Source organism: Lytechinus variegatus, chromosome 12 (assembly GCF_018143015.1).
Source record: "Lytechinus variegatus isolate NC3 chromosome 12, Lvar_3.0, whole genome shotgun sequence".
NCBI classification, from domain to species: Eukaryota; Metazoa; Echinodermata; class Echinoidea; order Temnopleuroida; family Toxopneustidae; genus Lytechinus; species Lytechinus variegatus.
In genome coordinates, this window is record NC_054751.1 from 15,935,680 (window position 1) to 15,957,513 (window position 21,834).

The window sequence follows — 21,834 nt, forward strand, 5'->3', positions numbered from 1 at the left end:
CACACACACACGTATATAAAAGTATGTGTACGTATAGTACTTGCCATAGTATAATCTTGGATAGTTACAGTGCAAGTAGATTTGTGGAATGGTACATTTATGGGGTATGATGTGAATGAAGTGTCTTGATTACGGGGGGGGGGGGGGGGGGGTGAGGATCAAAATTCCTTCATCTTCTTTTTCTCTATTAAAGTACTTTTTCTTCTTCTGTTTGTGCATTTTATTGTGCAGTTGATGCAACTGCAATTTTATTCAATACACACAATATCAATTTTTCAATCAGTCGTAAAACATGTTCCGTCCATGACTGTACACGTATAAACCTTAATGCTAGGATATACACTGTATGTATGAATATTGCTATGTTTTCCGATGAAATTGAGCAATTATGACTAATTGCTGAAATTCCCCTACTTTGGAGGTCAAGGCATTTTGGACAGTAATGCTAAAGTGTTGCCATAGGAACTGGTTATAGTTGAAAAAGACAGGATGCAGCTGCCCGAACATGTACTCACATGTATAAACTTTGCATGTACATTCATATCGTACACAGCCGTAGAATATATATTAGTGAGCCCTAGCAGTGATCCTTGACAGATCTAAATTAATATTAGGACTTATATCTTACTTTGGAAAAGAATTGCCAAACAAGAATTGTCCATTTAGTCTTCTTTGATAATGTTGGCATTACATTTTTGCATTTGAGAAGTTTCCTCACTTGCTGCTTGGATTGAGAATGGTTCTTCAAAGGTGTTTGTAGCATGTCACGTAGAACAACTTTGGTATAAATCATCATGAATACTTTGCAGACTCAATAATGTAAGTGAATAGAAACTTTGTACACTGTTCAACCATACTGAATTGGGAGGAAAGAATATTACTTTTTTACCATTCGAACTGTTTGTGAACTCTTGTTTCAGTATGACTTACCCGTTTTCTTGATTTTTTTCTGTGCAGTGCTATGGGGAATACTCCCCCCCCCTTGAGCAAAATTTCTATTTTTTTTCCAGTTACATGTACATAGGGTTAAAGGGATTTATTTGACTTTCAAAAAGCATAGCTGTAAGGTCCCACTTGTCACCTGTTTCTCGGATATTATAAGAATGAAGCCCCCCCCCAAAAAAAAAGAAAAGAGAAAAAATGTGCCAGAAAATCGTTATTTAGTGCTTCTAAAAGTTAAATGTAGAGTGACCAGATACACCACCTTAATATAATCCCATACACTATGGGAGATTTTATAGCGAATGTTGATTTTTTAGTCACAGATACAGTGTACATGTATCTTAAAAGCATTTGCATGAATTTGATGTTATGTAGTTTCTTCCTGGGTGTTTTTCTTTTCATACGAGAAATAGTGCAGTAGTTATACGGCGTAAATCAGTTTTTTTTTTAATTAGACCTTTGTGATGTTAGGCTACATGTAGCTTTATAGTAGAAAAGGAAAAAATAGTAATTTTACTTCCCTTTTTTGAGTTTCTACAGAAACAAAACAAAAAACAAAACCAGAAATGGTATGGAAAGCAGCGGTAAGCTTTAGTGCGTCATACCAGTAATTGGCTCCGATTATTTTTTTTTCTTTGTACCTCTATTACAACTTTCATTTTCAAAATTTATCCATACTTTATTTTATTCATATCATTTGTTTTCTTCTATAAATAAAGCCAAATTATGTGGAGGGACTTTGATAGTTCAAGAATCAAATGGTTTTAGGGATATGCATCACATAGTAATGTACATGTATATCGAAATGACTAAGAAAACTTCAAGCTAGCCACAAAGGTGTATGGACATTTAAGGTAAATACTGACCTGGGATAAAATGTGAGCAATCTTCTTGATGATACGGTTGAGAGGGCCTGGAGGTATTTATGTTTGCATTTTATAGATTTGGTACTTGCTCCATGTCCATTTGCTAAGGAATATTCTTGGCTGAAACATTGAACAATTGTCACGGTGTGATTTTTTTCCATTTTTTTTTCTCTTTTGTCAGTGCTGTCATGTACATGTACTGTACATGCACATATAAATTTGTGTACCCCTCTATCAGTCTCTCCCTTTTTCACCTCTCTTCTTCACTTCCCTTTTTCTCTCCTTCCCCTCCCTTCTCTCCCTCTCCTCCCTCTCTCTCTCTCTCCATTTCTTCCTTCCTCTCCCCACTATGGAACGGTGTTCTACATTTATTAAACCAGACATTTTCTGCCTCGTGGCTATTATCATCTATTTTGAAGTTCTTTCTCTTCTACCTAAACATGCAATGTTTTATGCACATCCTCCCACTTTATGGAGAATTCAAATTTTCAAGAATCCATTCAAGACACTCTAATGACTTAGCAACATTCCCACCAAAGCACAAGGTCCACATTGTAAGAAATTATCATGAATGGCAGGCGGTGAGTGCTGCTGGCATGATGAGGAATTCATAAACCCTCTCAAGGTGACTCAGGTCTGGGTTATGACTTGAAAGGAAATATGAATGGTCTGAGCGTACTGCTGACACACGACCAGAAAATTGTGCAACTCATTTCATGTCATCGTTCTTGTACTTTCACTTCTCCAATTAGTGCTCAGAACTCTTCTGGCATATAAGAAAGTACAGTTCAGCTGTAGTATAATTGCATGCCAAATTTTGGGGATTTACCAATTTTTCTAGCTTGATTGGAATATATATTAGGGAACTGCAGAGGTACCTCTGCAGATAAAAAGACTTTAGACAAGGTAATATGTCGTAACTAATATTGTCTCCTGTCACTAACGCATGCATTCAGGTCTGAGATAATGCTTTGTAATCTCTATCTGCAGTATGTAATATTTCCTGCATAGATGTGCAGGCATTTAAAAAGTCAGAGCTTGGTCTTTCATGAAGAAATCCTGCAAACAAACATCACTGTTAAAAAAAATGGTGACTCTTATGTTGACTAGACAGAGGGGAATTTGGGGAACAGTTGTGAAAGACCACATGATAACTTTGAGTTTCACTATTAAAAGGTGATGTATGAATTTTCATATTGGCTTTCCTGCATTCTCCATTGAGGATTTTCAATAGAGAGATGCTCTGTCTTTAGTATTGTCTTTATTAGTATGAAGATGTGTAATGTCTTAGAATTCACACCTTTGAAAGGTTTGATCTGTTGCTCCACCCACAATGGACACACAAGTTAAGATTTTGCCTCATGTGACAGACTGCCTTCCAGTAATGTTGAACATTATTACCTACATGTAGTATATTGATGCAAAGTGAAAAGTACTTCATGAATAATAACATATTATTACTATCTCTGTTTCATATACCATAGGTATTATGAGGCCTTTCCTGCTCTGAGTGACAAGTCCAAAGCTGTGGCAGCAGACATCAAACCAAAAGGGGCATGGAAATCAAAAGCCAAACGCAACAACTCTACAGGCTCCATCTCTAATCCCTCCAGCGATCGTGAGCTGGAGACTCTACCAGACAAGAGTGTATCTGCCTCAGTTTCCCGCAACAGTCACTCTCCAGTGGGTTTCCAGGGCAAGCAGTACCAGCGAGCTCAAAGCCTTCCTAGCAGCCTCTCACGCAACCAGAACAAGAGTCCTACATTCGTTGTCCCGAAGTACCAAGGACGCAAGGGTCATCACCGCACATATGGCCACAGTCAAGACAAGAGTGCGAAGCGACACCACCGAGACTGGGATTGGGGCAGTCGAGTTGACAGAGTTGAGGGAAAGTACAAGAATGTAGCTGGCTGGAAGAAAGGTGACATGTTTCCTGAATGGTACAGTGAAAGTGGGGAAGGTCTAGCTAACTTGAATCTCCCATTGGATGGCAGTGACTTAGAAGCGACAGAAGAGGCTAGTCAGGAAGTTTTCCTTGAGGCGAATGGTGATAGTAATGAAGAAGAGCGTCTGGAAGAGGCAGTCAACACAATGGCTGAGACACTGTGTCGTAGCATAATGGAGGAGTGTGATGATGACAAGCCCTTTACAAAGAGCTTAACTATCCATGGACTGCTGATCGATGACCAGGATAAGGATATGCTAGGAAGTGGAGACAACTTAAAAGATTGGTACGCAGGTTCCACAAGAATAGGTGACTTCAAACAAGAGGTCAGCATGGCTCCCGTAGATGTGAATGGTCAACGCAATCTGTCATCTATGTGGGAGAAGAATCTTGTGCCAGGGAGTCCATTGTGTGAAGGCCAGCAGGAGCCCTGGGAAAACAATGCAAGATCTTGCCTGCCTACTGCTAGCAGCCCCCCAAGTACTTCATTACCAAGTGGTGCTCCTGATGTCAACCATCATGGAAGTGATCCAACCAGTCCAAGGAGCCTGCTAGGTGATTCTGCACTTGAAGATCTTTCTGATGCAACATCTCTTACAGGAGAGCTGAGAGTTGACATAGATCACCATCACATGGATAGTGCTCCCATCTCGCCACGCAATGCTCCCATTGGGACTGGACGCAACAATGACAGCCTTCTGCGTATCTGCGACCATACCCATGCACACTCCAATCCTTACGATCCCCAAGGACCGGGCACTCCCTCAGGATGGGGGATTTCAAGTGACAGCTCCCAAGGCCCTCTGCAATCAACACCTGGCATACCAGGCTTACCAAGTGACCAGTCCTTCAGTGCGGATGATGACAGCATCGTGCAAAGCATTTGCTCATCTCACAAAGATAGTTCACTACTAAACCTTTCAAGTGAAGCTCACTCCCTGGATATGAATAATGCTCTCTGGGCAACATATGATTCCAAACAGCCGCAATTTCACCCTCCAAAGATTGTGACATGGGATGAAAACATATTTTCTGGATTTCAACCTATGTCTAAGATGTCTACTTTCATTGAGGGTGGTGTCTATGGCAGCCCTTATAGCAGTCACAACAACAGTCAGTTCAATAGCTGCTCTACCAGTCCTTGTAATGACAGCAGTATAAGAGAACTCTGGGAAGCTTCTCACAATAGGGACACAACATCATCTGTGTGCTCCCTGGAATGCCTCTTGAGTCCTCAACCATGTGGTACATCATGCTGCTCTCTCCAGGATGAGCAGAGCGTCATTGAAGATAGTCTTGTGGATAGCCCAAAGTATCTCTGCTCCCGAAGCTCATCCCGATTTGACTTTGCAAGAAGTGATGCTGAGAACAGCGATGATTCAAGCCCCCCTGGAACCGAAACGGATGAGATGATATCTGAAGATGAATGGGTTGAGGAGGTTCCTCGGGATGTGCATGATGTAAAAGGAGACAAAGGCAATCAAAGTGACAATGACCGTACCCCAAAGGACAAGTCTCCTGGAGTGATTCACGAAGGAAGCCTGAACAGTCAGCAGGGTTCTTCTGCAAACAGTCAGCAAGGGTTCTGTGGAAGTTCTCTTGGGTCAGGTAAAGGCACAGTTGTCAGCCAGCATCTCCTGTCTGCAGGCTGGAAGAAAAATGACGGACCCTCTTCTGCCAGTCCTGACAAATCTGATTTATCAAAAGATAGAGCTGAGCTAACATCCTCATCTGAAAGACCTTTCATTTCAGAAGACTCACACTTTAAGCCAATTCAGTTTGAATCAAAGACACAACTGCTTGGAATTTCATCAGAAGATAAAGTGGAGTTTCAGCCATTCGAACCAAGGAAATACACTCGAAGTACATCAAACCCTTCTGGTCAGGATTCTGTGTCTTCTCATATTTCTGGAGGTAACATAAGTAACGTTTGGAAACCAGTCCAGGGATCTGCTCCTCAGATGTTTCTGTATGGCAGGGACCAATTTCTTCAACCCTCCAAGCCACCAGAGGACATCACTGCCAGAAGCACCAGCCAGACATCCCAGCTGCATCCTGGTGGGTTCGGAGTTGGTAAACTCCCAGACTCATTTACCAGTGCTGGTCCTGCTCCTCTGTACCCTGACCAACCCAGAGATTCCGGATGCACTTGGAGGTGTACCTACCCTGGAGGAGCTGGTGCCGATATACAAGACCCTGGAGGGGGCCATAGGGCAGGAGGGGCAGCCATAGCAGACAACTGGGGATTCTATGGTGTCAGACCTGGCATGCAACAACTTGACCATGATACACCACTGGTGAGCAAAGGACATTATATTTTACTGTTATTCACAGTGAAAATAAGTGCTGACGTACATTTTATTCATTTAAGTATGGTCCAACTTGACAAAGGAGATATCTGTGGAATGGGTTGAGATCCAACATTTTTTTTTTAATCTACCATATTTTGTTTCACTTACAAACTAATATGAAATTCAAAAATTGAAAATTCAAATGATGGTTGTAAACAAATGACATTTTACAATTATGTTACAATGTACAGTGTACAGTTTAGACATTTTGATAAAAAAACAGATAAGCTAATCTGTAATGTTACCAGATTAAAGTTTAATGAACTATATATTAAAATATAAAATGAAAATGATAGTTTCCATAATTTGATATTCAGGAATTAAGAGAGCTACAAATTATTTGTTATTATTCATAAGTCCTGCTGGTACATTCAGTTCATGTCAAATTTCAATAACTTCCATATAAAATTGTATGTGAAGAAATAGTTAAAAACACTACTTTTACGTACAGTGCGTCCCAGAAAAAACGAAACGAGATTTAGCGATCATTTATCATTACTTAATCAAAATAAAATAGACAAATGACCTACCAGTTTAAAGCTTGGAATCTCCTCTTTCATCTGATATTATTTAGATTATTTCTCATTTCCGCATGAGTGAGCAAAGACAATTTGAAGAAAGGATATCAAAAACTCATTTGGCGAAGGGTATCTGGGTTTCAAAAAGAAAACCACATTTTTTAAAAGTTCAATATCTCTTCTTTAATTTGATACCTCAATTACAGAAAATGGTCGAGAAATGACAAAGTTATGGTCATTTGAAATAAGGCTTGAATTTCAATAATTTCATAAAATGAAGAGAATCTCCAGGCTGGCTTTCAAACTCACTAGACACTCTGTTTTGTTGACGATCAGCCATGCATTAAATCTATTGTTCACCATGTGAAAGTTTCTGGGGGAAAATGGTGAAAACACATCTCATGAAATTATGGAAATACTAGCCTTATTTTAAATGACCAGAACTTTTTTATTTCTTGACCATTTTCTGTAATTGAGGTACCAAATTAAAGAGCAGATATTTTTTTTCAAAAATGTGGTTTTCTTTTTGAAACCCAGATACCCCCCTCCAAATGAGTTTTTGGTATCCTTTCTTCAAATTGTTTTTGCTCACTCATGCGTGAATAAGAAATAACCTAAGTAATATCAGATGAAAGAGGAGATTCTAAGCTTTAAATTGGTAGGTCATTTGTCTATTCTAGTTATGATTAAGTTATGATAAATGATCGCTAAATCTCGGTTTCGTTTATTCTGGGACGCACTGTATAAGAGCCCATCCTAGACCTGACATTAATATCCAAATCGTTATGTTTTTCTTCCAGAATGTTGTTTCTTCCTCACGAAAGGGACTTAACACCATTATTTCTCTGTCTTTTTATTTTGCTCTCAGAGCGTATAGGGAGATACTATTGTCTTGTGTTACAGGAAGGACACTCATTATCCTCATCACACAGTTCTTTTTTTTTTCAGAGTTAAAGACAATAAAATGTGCAACTCATGAAAAATGCTCTTTTAACTGATTGTGGATAAAATTCTTTAAATAATTCTGTTAAGCATATCTCACATCTGCAGGGTCTTCTTGCAATGATTTACCTTCATATGAAAAGGTGTAACGCTCTCAAATTATCATGGCCTAATGAGTTTGAGAATTTATTATAGAGAAAAGATGGAATTTGATATTCGGTTAATATGGAATAGCCCCTTAGATGATTTCAACATCGTTTCCAATTTCATTATCCTGACCTTTCTGTAGATGTACCCAGATGAAGATGATACCTTCCTTCATGAGGGCCTCCTTGTAGACCAACCACTTGAATCACATCCTCCTCAAAGATCTCAAGGAAGATTCAAAAGAAGAAGTAAGTATGGTCACCAAGAAATGATGGACACAAGAAAGAGTTAAATAATTTGTCCAAAGATAAGTTCAAATTTCATTGCATTTTCTCGAGGCACCCACATAGTCCTGTGACATATGCTACTGCGACAATTGCTCCGGGCTTAATTTCATCTAAGATGTAGGGTTAGGGGTGCAATAGGGTTTTATGAATAGGTTCAGGGTTGAAGTTGCTCATTCGATCAGTGTGGAATTTAGAGCTGAGCGATCGTCGCTGGAGCAAATGTCATGGAACCTATCACGTAGGGCGCTTGTCAACATTGGAATAACATCTTTTATTGCTGGACATATTATTACCCCATTCAGTAAATTCTGGCTTGCTTGTATGCAATGCATGCACAACCTCCACTCCTTGGGGACTAATCAAGCAATGACCAGTCAAGTCACACAAATTGCTATTCTAGAGAGTCAAAAGGGGCCTAAGCTTTCGATCCTAGCAGAATCTTCTTTGGAGGCAAAATGACACTTTGCTATTCTGTCAGTGATATTGATGTGCACATCCTAAAGTTATCCCTTTTAACACCTCATGGGTAGAGAGTGGCAAAGTGTAGATACTAAAATATAAAATTATGATTAAGAAAACTTAGGACAAATTCATCTCTTTGTTTTGACAATTTCCTAATATTTTCATAATTATTTTACGGGATCATATTACTCCATGCATATTAATTACACCAACCCCTACCTGAAGAACAATAGGGCAAAAGCTTGTACATGTACCTTCAGTTGTGTGGCTGATGATAAGGCAAGTGTGTTTAAATCATTGATGGCAATTCTTATCACTGATTGCAATTGACATCTTTCATTGTTAGCATTCCATAAAGAGGGATTGCAAAATCTATTGATGAACTTGTGTACAGCGTGTCCCAGAAAAAAATTAACTGAAGATGGTTAATGCTTTATCATATTAATCAAAAATGTGATTTACAAATGGCATGTTAGTTGAAAGATTAGAGTCTCCTCTTCTAAGTTGTGTGTAAGAAATATGACAAATGCTTCACACATACTACATGTAGTAAGAGAGCACATAAAAATTGAACAGAAAAAATTGTTGGGCAGTAATCTGAATTTCAAAAAGCAAATCACTTGTCTCAAAATTTCCATATACTAATATATTTTTTTTTTGCAGGAATTTCTGCATTTTATTCAGAAATCAATGAAAAATGAACATGTTCACATAATAATAATGAATGAATACAATTTAAATGTGACAATTTAAAAGATTGTAAATAAAACAGAAAATACTGATAATTAAATCATACCTAAGCATGTGATATAGTTCGGTAAAATACAGGGGCCAGCTATTATAAGCACAGAGGTGCTTGAAGCAAAAGCAGCCAGGAGAGGGGGCTACATGAAAACCATCATAAATTATATTTGGTAAACTGATCGTCACAAAATATAAGATTTAAAAAAATATATGTATATATTGGTAGAAAAAAATATTGATAAATATATTAATTAACAAAATTAACCAAGGACTAGAAAATAAGGAATAAGAAAATTCAGAGACTGTCCACCAATTGTTGACATATTGTATCCTTATCTGAAGTAAATGAAAAAATTGTATAAGTTGTATTAGATGAAAAGTCAGCATATTGATTTGTGATTAAGCATTGATATGCAGTTCGCATTTTTTTTCTGGAACGTACTGTACAGTGACATTGGATAGCCTATAGAGGCCCTGAGGTTTTGACGATAATCCATACAGAGATGAAAGATAGAGTTGCGTCACTGGAACTTTCCTTTTTGGCATCACTGGAACTTGCTTCTAATTACTTGGTCATATCTTAAGAGTTCTGAATAGGTTATGATCAAGTGACCATCACCTGAGAATCGGTATTCAAAGAGGCTAACATTTCATACAGGGTTGCGAAAAGTGTTATTTTCTTCTGTAATGATAGAGAAATCTATCAATTACAAATACTGTAATGTGATTGCTGCTGAATCACAATTGCTTCAAATCAGCCTTTTGATAGTGATTTGAATGTACGCTATGAGGGCTGTATGGCAAGCTTTTTGATCGGTGACAGGACATTTTTCCTTCGACAATTGCTCCTTGCTTCATATTGACTAGGGTGAAGAGTTAGTGTTAGGGTTGCAGTATGGTTTTCTGTTGGGTGTAGGGTTAAGGTAGGGTATTGTATTTAATTTAGCATCGAAGTTAGTCATTCAATTAGCGTGTGGAATTCAAAGCGTAGCGATTGTCGGCAGAGCAAACATAGGCGGATCTAGCTTTTGGCGAAAGGGGGGGCGCACTGCCGAGCGGCGCACATATTTTTGCACTTCACCGGCGCCATAAAAGAAAATGTTGAAAAAGAAAAAGGGGTAATGCCTGACCCTGTCAAAACACGCACACACACACACACATGCATATATATATATATATATATATATATATATATATATATATATATACATGACTCATGAGATAGAGACACATATTTCACCAAAACAATATAATGCGAGCGCGAAGCGCGAGCTGAAATTTTTAAACTATACTGACCTGAAAACAGGAAAAAGGTGCCTGTTTAAGACTGTTTGTAGTAACTCATGAGGAGGATACATATCTCACTACACAGATAATGCGAGTGCCGAGGGCGAGCTGAAATTTACTTATATTCTGACCAGAAAGCTTGATATTCTAAGCATTCTTGGTACCAATGATTAAGATGGGTATCTAAAAAAAAATGCGAGCGCGAAGCGCGAGCTTAAAATTTTGATATTTCGATCTGAAAACATTACAGTTTAATGTACGTTTTTATAAAGAACAAGATTATATCCAACAAAAGATTATTGCAAATCGAAGCGGGAGTTCTTTTGAGGTTCAGAACTAAAAACGGGACATTCTATTCACCTATTTAATCATGAAAAGTATAGGGTTTTGCTACAGAAATGATGTGAGCGCGAAGCGCGAGCTGAAAAATTTTATGTTCCAATCTGATAATTTGAGCACGATTTTTAATAAAGAACGAGTTGTGTAGCTCAATCTCATTTGCTGATTTCTGTGTAACATTACCATCTTATTGTTTTTGCACATGCGGAATTATTGGGGGAGGGCAAAACGATCATTCTTGACCGCGGCGCCGATCTAGATTTGGTTAGCAATAGGCCCTTCTTCATTATTTTACCGGCGCTTATTTATTGAAATCAGGGGACGCTGATCATTCTTGACCGGCGCCGATTTAAATTTAGGTGGCGCCGGTTAAGACAAAGGCAGCGCCGATTTGTCTTGACCGGCGCCGATTTAAACAAGTAGTACTGATTATTTTTACCGACGTTACATAAGATTCAGGCAGCGGCAATCCATAATCGACTGGCGCCGATCTAGAACCAGGAGGCGCCGATTATTCTTGACTGGCGCCGATTTTTAACCAGGTGGTGCTGATTATTCTTGACCAGCCCCGATTTAGATATACATGTAGGTGGCGCTGATTATCCTTGATCGGCGCCGGTTAAGACTCTGGCAGTGCCGATTTTTCTTGACTGGCGCCGATTTATAACTAAATAGCGCTGATTATTCTTGTCCGGCGCCGATTTAGATTAAGGTGGCGCTGATTATTCTTGATTGGCGCCAGTTATATGCAGGCAGCGCACTGCTACCGGCGAAGTTGTTGGGAAAAGGGTAGTTAAAAGAAAAAATAAGGAAGATGATATGATTACGCTTTGCTGGGGATAGTCTTTCCTTTACTGTTGCTAATGTTATATCAGTGTATAATTTTTTTAAGCAGCGCCTTTTCCCTTTCTTTCCTTTATTTTTAATTTTTCAAGCGGCGCCTTTTCTTTCTTTTACTTTTTTTTTATTTTCTTTATTTTGAGCGGCGCCTTCGGCGCCGCTCAAATATTAGGGGGGGCGCGCGCACCCTGCGCACCCCCCCTGGATCCGCCGATGGCAAATGTCATGGAACCATGTTATCGTTCAATCCTGAAAAGAGTTGCTATTTTATTCATAACACAACATATCAATAAGATAACACAAAATATCAATAGGTTTAGATTCTTTTATGAAGAAATCATTTCGTGTTTTTAACAAGAGACAATTCTAAATGTCAAGAAATTTGATTATAGGAAAATGGCTTGCCATGTCCCATCAACAAATGCTAGCTACTAACGTCAATGTGTGAAAGCATGCTACATACTTGGCTGAAGGTACAATGTACTGTATGCGTTCCAAGAATTGAAGGGATGACAATCCTAGACAAGAAATGAGTTCTCATTCTTTCATCCTCCGCATTCCAATGCTGAGGACCAATCTAAGGTTATACTTCCTTCTACAGCATTGTAAGCCTAATGCATGGACAATGCATTCAAATAATCCAACCACCCCCTTCCCCCTTTCCCACATTCTCTCTCTCTCCCTCTCTCTCTCCCTCTCTCTGCATCTACCCGGTGTAAATTGCCACTTGGTTCATACCCACTTGGTCTACGTCCATTTGGTCTTGTCCCAAATGGCCTAATAGTACTACATCGACAAACTTTCCACATGTATTTTACTATTTGGTATGATTGCCTTTAGCCCATCTACCGATTTGTCTAATTTCCAGTTAGGTTACTTTACCCATTTAGTCTAATACTGAACTGTTCATAGTCTTTACGATTCCAAGATGAACTGTTTATGAATCAAATTTTAATGCATCTAAGTGCAAAATACAGAGAAAGTGGAAATGAGACCATCTAGGTATAAGACTAACAGAGAGACAGAGAGATTTACTGAGTTGGTATTAGACCAATAATAGTGTAGAGCAACCAACAAGTTGACAAAGTAGGTAGTAGACCAAATGGGTTTACTTATGCCCATGTGGTATTATTTTTATCGGAGGCATAACTTCTTGTAGACCAAGTGATATACCGGTACTTGGCCCCCCCCCCCCCCCACTCTCCCTACGCACCCAACCTCTGGAACAATTGAATCAGAGCATTTGTGACGGATGACTACTAGTTATAGATGAAACAAGGTCCCAGGTATACAACACTGATATGGCTTCCTCTTGATATATATTGTTCCTTGTTATTCAAACAAGGTCAACTTATACCAGGAGGTATTGTCACTAACAAATTTGCTGTGAGCCAATCAGATGCAAGGATTTTAGTAGCTTATAACAATAGTAAAAATCATTATTTTATGAAATGCTCCCATAGTTATGAATGAGGAAGAGATTCATTACACTTGAAAGTGAATTTCGACATATGCCTGCGTATATGTGAAACATTTTTCCAGGAACATAATGCATACCCTCAACTCCTGATTTCTGAATTATGAATTCAAGAATTTTTTTTGGAAAGGTGCTTCAGACAGTGCAAATTTTTATTTTTTCGATATGAATTCATTGATTTTAGTTGATTTGAATTAATACAATTCATTTGTATAGTGCTTAATACAAATGTTTCTAGATGCTGGACATTATTACCACAGATTAAACACCCTGATCAGATATAAAACCCTTGAGTGGCAGGAAAGATTCACTTCTCTTTCATAAATTTCTAAGTAGAATTGTCTACATGTACATATACATGTACGTAGATATTGTCGTGGTTCTTTGGCAAGGCGTCAATTCCCACTTGGCCACTCACCGTATCAGGTGCTAAATTGGTACCCTAAAATGCCAATGTCTATGAGAGGGTATTGACTGCTCATTGCTGGAATGTTCCCCAGGGAGTGGAAATTGTGTGTGCACTGAATGTGAGCAAAGCAGAATACAATCACCAGGGTAATAATATATCATAATTAAAGTATGTCAATAAAGATGTCAGTCAGATGTGACAAGCAGTATATGAATTTAGTATTATTATTTTTATTATTGTTATTGTTATTAGTATTAGTATTATTGTTATTATTTTTATTATGATTGTTATTATCATTATCATCATCATTAATTAATCATCATCATTTAATACGTATTTATTGTTTCATTTTTATTGACTTAGGTGGAGCTAACAATGTGTGCAAGGAGTTCCTGGAGGGCTGCTGTACCAACAACATGTGTAGTTACTCCCACGACACCAGTCATGTGACCTGCGGCCAGTGGTTAGAAGGGAGGTGTGAGAGGGGGCCCTTCTGCAAGTTCTTGCATGGATACACCAGGTATGAACAAATCCAGTTACAAAATAAGAGTAGGGTCCCATCTTATATAGAGTTACGTTAGATCAGGGCCCCGTCTTAACAAAGATTTGCAATCGATCAGTTCCCATCAACAGAGATGCCAACCCTCCCGATTTCATCGGGAGGCTCCCGAAAATTCATCCCAACTCCCGCCCTTACGATTTCCATCCTTATCCTCCCGAAATTACGATTTTTTTGCATTGATCAAATTGGATTGGAAGGACATGTATCGTCTGCTAGCTTTAGCATGTATTAACTCCATTACGTTCGCTGCTACTAAATTGTGTGTGAAAGGTAGACAAATAAGGAGCAGCGAAAAGCTGGTGCATGTGATATGCCCAACGGAAATCCACTGTGCACCAGGCCGGTAGGCCCGGCTAGCTTCGCGAGGCGTGTGCGCTCGCGGCCACTGGATTTGTCGAGTCGTGCGGTGGAATATCGGTGTGTGATTTTGGCGTATTGATGGGTTGATATTGACACGAAATGGCGGAAAATCAACAAAAGAAGACCAAGAAATGGTCTCAGAAGTATAAGACTGAATACAGTCTCCAGTACCTGTGTATTCGGAGGTCGGAAAGAGGAATTTACCATGCATTTTGCGCAACTTGCAGCGTGGACATTTCAGTTGAGTACGGAGGTCGTGATGATATTCGGAAGCACCGTTCGGGAGCCGGAGCAAACGGCATAGGCCTACGGACATTACGAAGACAAGATCTTCGAGCTCCACTAGTACCCTGTTGACTTTATTTCACCAAGCAAGGGACCAGCGCTGAGCTTTTCTTTACTGGATTTATAGTGGAACATAACCTGCCTATAGCCGATAGTGATAATTCCTCCTTATTAATTATTATTGTTGAACAGGTACTTCTTTTGTCCCCTCATTTTTTGTCTCACCTGCGAAGCAAAGTGAGACTATAGGCGCCGCTTTTCCGACGGCGACGGCGCGGCGGCGGCGGCGGCGTCAACATCAAATCTTAACCTGAGGTTAAGTTTTTGAAATGACGTCATAACTTAGAAAGTATATGGACCTAGTTAATAAAACTTGGCCATAAGGTTAATCAAGTATCACTGAACATCCTATCAGAGTTTCATGTCACATGACCAAGGTCAAAGGTCATTTAGGGTCAATGAACTTATTTCAATTCAATTCAATTCGGTTTATTATGAAAGACATTGTAAAACAGTCCGAAGACTGACACATACAAAGTTAACAGAAAAAAGGAAAAATACATTGAATTATATACCTACGAATTAACAAAATATAATAAGAACGTAATAGTAAGATTAAATATTGCACTCGAGGTTCAGAAATATAATTAAGGGGATAATGCTATGTAAGGAGAAAATAGAATAATCGGTAAAAACACACAAAAATATTGGGATATGTATTATGTTGATCGATTTCAATGTAAACTGAGGGGGGGGGGACTTGTCAATTATGAAAAAGGAGGTGAAGGGAAGAAGACAATGTCATACTTTTACACACAAATTACATATAGACATTGAGTTCAATGGCATATAAAAGAGGCACATATCACAGAGCAGCATTCAGTAATGCTGTGACATGAGGGATAGTTGAGTTCTTGTATCTCTGAGTTCTGCATCGCGGTAAGTCCAGAAGATGTGCATTACGCAGGGCCGAACTGTGTCGCGAAACAGATTGACGTGTGGGGGGTAACATGTCTCGATGGCGGTGAGATTTGAGAAGACCAAGTCCAAAACTCAAGATGAGATCCTTTCTGCGTTCACATAATGAAGAGAGGCCAAAAAGAGTGAGTTGTTGAGAGTATGAAAGAGATGACGGATACAAAATCATACGAAGAGCTCGTTTTTGGAGTCTTTCAATTTCGTCACTTTGTGTTTTAGTGATTGCAGATCCCCAAACCGGAACACCAAACTCCAACAGTGGACGAATATACACTTTGTAGATATTTACGAGATCATGCTTATCAACTCCAAATTTCTTTAGAATGCAGAGGATATACAGTCTTCTTGAAGAGCGTGAAATCATGTGTTGGACTTGATCATCCCACTTGAGATCCGAACGAATCATCACACCAAGAAGGGTTAACGAGTTGACACGTTCCAAGTGAACATCCTTGATTGTGATGTCTAGCTGGGGTGGAGGGACCTTCAGGAAGGACACTTGCATGACTTTGCACTTTTCGGGTTTAGGCGTAACGTCATTTGAGATGCACCATTGACTCAGCAAATTAACATGGTCCTGCATGGAGCTTTGCTGGTTCTTTGGTAAAACCTCCACAACGCTTAAGTCGTCTACATACTTCCAACGATACCTTGTACTTATAGCAGCATCATTGACGAGTACAAGGAAGAGGATAGGCCCAAGTTTCGTACCCTGGGGCACTCCGCAAGAGAGACGCAGATGACTAGATGAGTATCCCAGATGTCGAACCATTTGATAACGCTCCGACAAAAAACTACAGACGGTAGGTAAAACAGAAGCATCTACTCCCAGATTGATCAGCTTTTCAATAACCTTGGTGTGATTGACAAGGTCAAAGGCCTTTGTGAAATCAATTGTACAAATGTTGGCGTAACATCCACTGCGTTCCAAACTCCTGTAGATGAGATCCAGCATATCTACAAGATAATGATTGATTGAGCTTCCTTTCATATTGCCATATTGAGAAGGATCAATGTGAGGCCTGAGATCAGTCATCAACCAGTCTGCCAGAAAGCTCTCAAATAATCTCGACAGGACAGAGGTGATCGAGATTGGACGAAGCTGGTCAAGGCAGGTGACTCGTTGAGTTTTAGGAACAGCGCAAACCGATGCACACTTCCATTTCGCAGGGAAATAACCGACTTTCAGGCATTCATTGAATATCTTGGTCAACGGTCCTGAAATTTCCAATGCGAATTCCTTGAATAGACGAGTAGGAACATCATTGGGATGAGGTGCCTTCGCTGAGTTGAGGCGTTTAAGACGCTTATAGACCTCATGTTCCTGGATTACCGGCGGGGATGAAGGGGCTGGGAGATACGCTGGGAGGGCTGACAAGTCTAATGGAGGCAACAAGTTGCAGACTTGGGAAAAATGAACATTAAGATTCTCTGCTATCTGACGAGGGGATTCATCCTCAGGACCCAGGGAAAATGACGGCTTCTTGGTCATTCCAGTAAGAGACCGTATCTGTCTGTGCCACTTCCCTGGTTCTGATTGTTTCAGATGCTGGACCTTGTTACGGAAGTAGGTTGATTTAGCTCTGCTAATTTCACGTTGAACTTTATTCCTTAGTTGATGGTATCGATCAAAGTTTCTACTTCTATGAGCTAGTTCACGTTGGTTAATCAGACTTCGAATTTTCGCATTGAACCACGGTTTGTCTCTTGCTCTCCGTTTAAAAGATTTCTCAGGAAAGCAACGTTTGTACTGCGTCATGAGCGTACAGTGGAGAATTTCTACCATTTCGTCAGGATCACAAGCGGCGTTAAGCTCTTCCCAGCTAAAGTCGGTGATCCATTGCCCAAACTCCCGAACAGAAGAATCACGAAAGGGTCGTATTTTTAACTTGGAAGTCTTGAGAGGTTGGATACAGTCATGTGGGCGCATAACAACAACTCGGTGGTCACAAGAAGCAATCGGGGCATGTATCACAGGGTCTTCAAACAAGTCAGGGAGGTTAGTCAGGATTTTATCCAAAACTGAATCACCCCTGGTTGGTTCGATAACTACTTGTGTCAAAAGAGCATTTTGTTCAATGACATCTGTGACGAGATCATTAAAATCTCCCATGACTATGATCAAGGCTTCCTCTGTAGAGTTGATCAAATCAGTCATTTGGATAATGTGCTCAGTTATTTCCTGACGATACGGAGAACGAGGCGGAGCATAGACAACACAAGCATAAATGTTCTTCGCTAGATGAACAGTCGAAGATGAACTCAGTTTTACCCAAATAATTTCCAGGTGTGATGGAACCAAATCATTGTACACCAGACGTGAGTTTATGTCATTTCTACAGTACAACGCGACACCCCCTCCAGTTCGATCCACACGGTCACCCCGATGTAAGGTGAATTCATGTAAGTCAAAGCAAGATGATGGCTTGTCAGGAGTGAACCAAGTTTCAGTTACTGCGATTAAACTGATACCACTGTACTGGGAGACAACAGTTGCCTCAAAATCGTCAAATTTGTTGCACAATGACCTGGCATTTAGAAGTAGTATTGAGGGCAATGCTGACGAACCACCACCAGTCTTGACATGAATTAAAGTTCTTTCTCTTTTAGATTGTGGAAAGAACAGTTGACGAGAATATATATCAAGTACTACGCTTATTTTCCGTCTTGTTTTCTTGCCAGCCCGACATCCTCTTTTTCTGCGTGCAATACCAAGAGTATGTATTGTAGAAAAGACATCGTGTGGTAAACGGGGTACTGGCTGTAAACTATTCCGTAACTTGAAAAGATCATCGCGAGTATAACGCAACAATCCATTATTCGGGCGATTGCTCCCGTCCGAAGCTATGCAATTAAGCGACATCACGAGTAACAAAGCACCAAGTAACAAAAGCGGTTCGAGTGCGGACGACCAATTGTAACGTCTATAACATTGACGTGACATGTTAGTGTACGGTACTCACTGTGCCATTGAATGAAAAAGTTCAGCAGTAGTAGTCAAATGGGGCAACAAATGAACGCAAAATGTCATTTACTGATTCCACAAAAATATATTGACCGTTGACCAAACCAGTCCATACAATCCAATAAGAACAATCGTACGTCCAAACATTGAAAATCCAAGTAAAAACATAAATTCTGAGTAAAATAGGAATTCAAATGGGAGAGTAAATAAAAAACGGTGCTAGCTGTAAAAACAGCGCCCTCAAACCTAAATCTGTTGAATTCCCATCATAACTTTGAAAGTTTATGGATCTGATTCATGAAACTTGGACATAATAGTAATCAAGCATCACTGAAAACTTAGACCATGTTGGAGGAATCAACATCGAAATCTTAACCTGAGGTTAAGTTTTTGAAATGTCATCATAACTTAGAAAATATATGGACCTAGTTCATGAAACTTGGACATAAGGTTAATCAATGTATCACTGAACATCCTGCATGAGTTTCATGTCACATGACCAAGGTCAAAGGTCATTTAGGGTCAATGAACTTTGGCCGAATTGGGGATATCTGTTGAATTCCCATCATAACTTTGAAAGTTTATGGATCTGATTCATGAAACTTGGACATAATAGTAATCAAGCATCACTGAAAATTTTGTGCAAGTTTCAGGTCTCATGATTAAGGTCAAAGGTCATTTCGGGTCAATGAACTTTGGCCGAATCGGGGGTATCTGTTGAATTACCATCATAACTTTGAAAGTTTATTGGTCTGATTCATGAAACTTGGACATAATAGTAATCAAGCATCACTGAAAATTTTGTGCAAGTTTCAGGTCTCATGACCAAGGTCAAAGGTCAATGAACTTTGGCCGAATTGGGTGTATCTGTTGAATTACCATCATAACTTTGAAAGTTTATGGATCTGATTCATGAAACTTGTACATAAGAGTAATCAAGTATCACTGAACATCCTGTTCGAGTTTCAGGTCACATGATCAAGGTCAAAGGTCATGTAAGGTCAATGAACTTTGGCCATGTTGGGGTTTTTTGTTGAATAACCATCATATCTCTGTAAGTTTATTGGTCTAGTTCATAAAAAAGGGAAATAAGAGTAACCATGTATCACTGAACATCTTGTGCAAGTTAGAGTAGTATTCAAAGTGAGCACTGCTGCTATGTTGAACCGCGTGATGCAGGTGAGACGGCCAGAGGCATTCCACTTGTTTTACATGTAAGAATGCATATTTGATATTTTTTATGTTAAAAAAGTGGGAACAATTTTTATTTGAAAACATGTGAAATGCCCCAAAATAAGGGTCAGATTGCACCAGAGAGCATCTAGAAACCCAGAGCTTCCAGGGCCCTAAGGCGGGCCCTGGACCCCGGCCGCAAGGGTCGAGCACTCCGCGCTCGTGATGTGCGCTACGCGCACATAATTTGGTGGCAGTTGCAAATCCTCCCTAATTCTGATTTCCAAAAGTTGGCATCTCTGCATCAAGCCAGCAACGTCAACATCTATTATGCATGCTTATTCAAAATATTTTCTAAGTATGTGTATTCATGCATTCATTGTTTTCTTGAAAATTTGCTGTGCTTCTCTTTGTTTACAAAAAAAATTGTGCAAATTTCCTGTAGAAAAAATTATGAAACTGATGGATTTCCATAGAGTTACGATTGATTGGATCAATCGTAAGTCTTTGATAGACAGGGCCCTGATTGGCCTCAACTATATGGAAATCCATCAATGCCGTAATCTTTTCTTCAGGATATTTGCACAGTGTTCTAGTAAACAAAGAAAAGCGCAATAAATTCACAAGAAATTGAATAGAAATATGAATGTACAACATATCTAGAAAATATTTTAAACAAACATGCATTTTAGATGTTGACGTTGCTGGCTTTCCATAGATATGGTTGATCTGATCAATTGCAACTCTTTGTAAGACGGGGCCCCAGAATGTCATTAAGGGCCATTGCAACAATTATGGCTTTTGTTTCTTATGGAAAAGACGAGGTATGTGTCACGCTGGTTGGTCCACCAGTGCTCAATTGATAATGTGGGTTACAGAAGGAATTTCATTCACACCAGCGTACTGTTGAAGTATTATAAGAAATTCACTGTGTTAATATTTTAAAAATTCAGCAGATTCAGAACTTAATTTCAGAATTTTTTGTGTGATTTTGCATTTGAACCATCGGTCAACCAGGTGGCACTATGCCAAGAATATTTGGACAGGTTATGGTCCCAAGTTTTGATTGAAATGATGCATAACTTGTCAATTAAGTCAACAATAACCCATACAAGTACATTGTTGAATTTAAAAAAAAGAAAATAAATCAACGTTTGAATTTCGGGACTCACTCTACCACGAGATGTGCACACTGCAATCTCCGTGAAACTTCCCTGGGCAGTCTGCAAACACTTGTGTCAAAGAAACTCTTGTATCTCATTTTCTATTCAACTTCACAACTTTGACAGTATAAAGAAGGAGGATTACCCTTTCAGATAAGCCTTTTTTTAAATCTTTACTTTTTGAAGACCAAATTACTATTTTGGTTATTAACAGAAAACCATCCATGGTGATTTATTGTTGCTTTTAGGGTGGCTGGTTACATTTTGGGGCTATAAGTGTACTACAGTGTGTAGTGATGGCTTTATGGTTGACTTCTGATCTGCATGTAGCAGGAGACATTTTAGTATTATCATATGCAGGGTTCTTATTCCTCAGATTTAAATCAGAATTCTGATATTTCAAATTTTCAATGAGTCATTTGAATTTCTCATTGTTTGATGAATGCTATGGTGTGATAGCAGTGTTTTCATGCATTTTTTTTTGTCCTCTTCAGTAACATGTCCTCACAAAGTAGTAGCAGAGCTTGCTCAAGGAGTGGAAGTACAGATGAAACAGAAGATACTGTGTGGGTAAGTCCCCACTGTAATTCAAAAAGCCTTTATTTCACTGATTCCTGATGCCCATCAGGGGTAAATTTTCAATTTGTGGAGAGTACCGAAGCGATGACATCAGTTGCCATGGTGTCATGGCGGCCTGGTTCTAAACAAATGAACCCGGAGTGTGTTTCTCATTGGAGAAAATGGCTGCTTACGGAATTTCATCGCTTGCAACCTCAGAATGATGGTAATTTT

The 21,834-nt window shown here is 39.3% G+C and overlaps 1 protein-coding gene across 1 annotated transcript in view; it reads left to right on the forward strand.

The window, feature by feature from the left end:
• LOC121424891 overlaps positions 1-21,834 on the forward strand; it is a 54,212-nt gene that overhangs the window by 28,351 nt on the left and 4,027 nt on the right. Inside the window, exons 4-7 of the mRNA XM_041620750.1 lie at positions 3,293-6,050; positions 7,854-7,959; positions 13,920-14,076; positions 21,537-21,612. Of these exons, the coding sequence (XP_041476684.1) occupies positions 3,293-6,050; positions 7,854-7,959; positions 13,920-14,076; positions 21,537-21,612 (3,097 nt within the window). The remainder of the gene's footprint in view (positions 1-3,292; positions 6,051-7,853; positions 7,960-13,919; positions 14,077-21,536; positions 21,613-21,834) is intronic.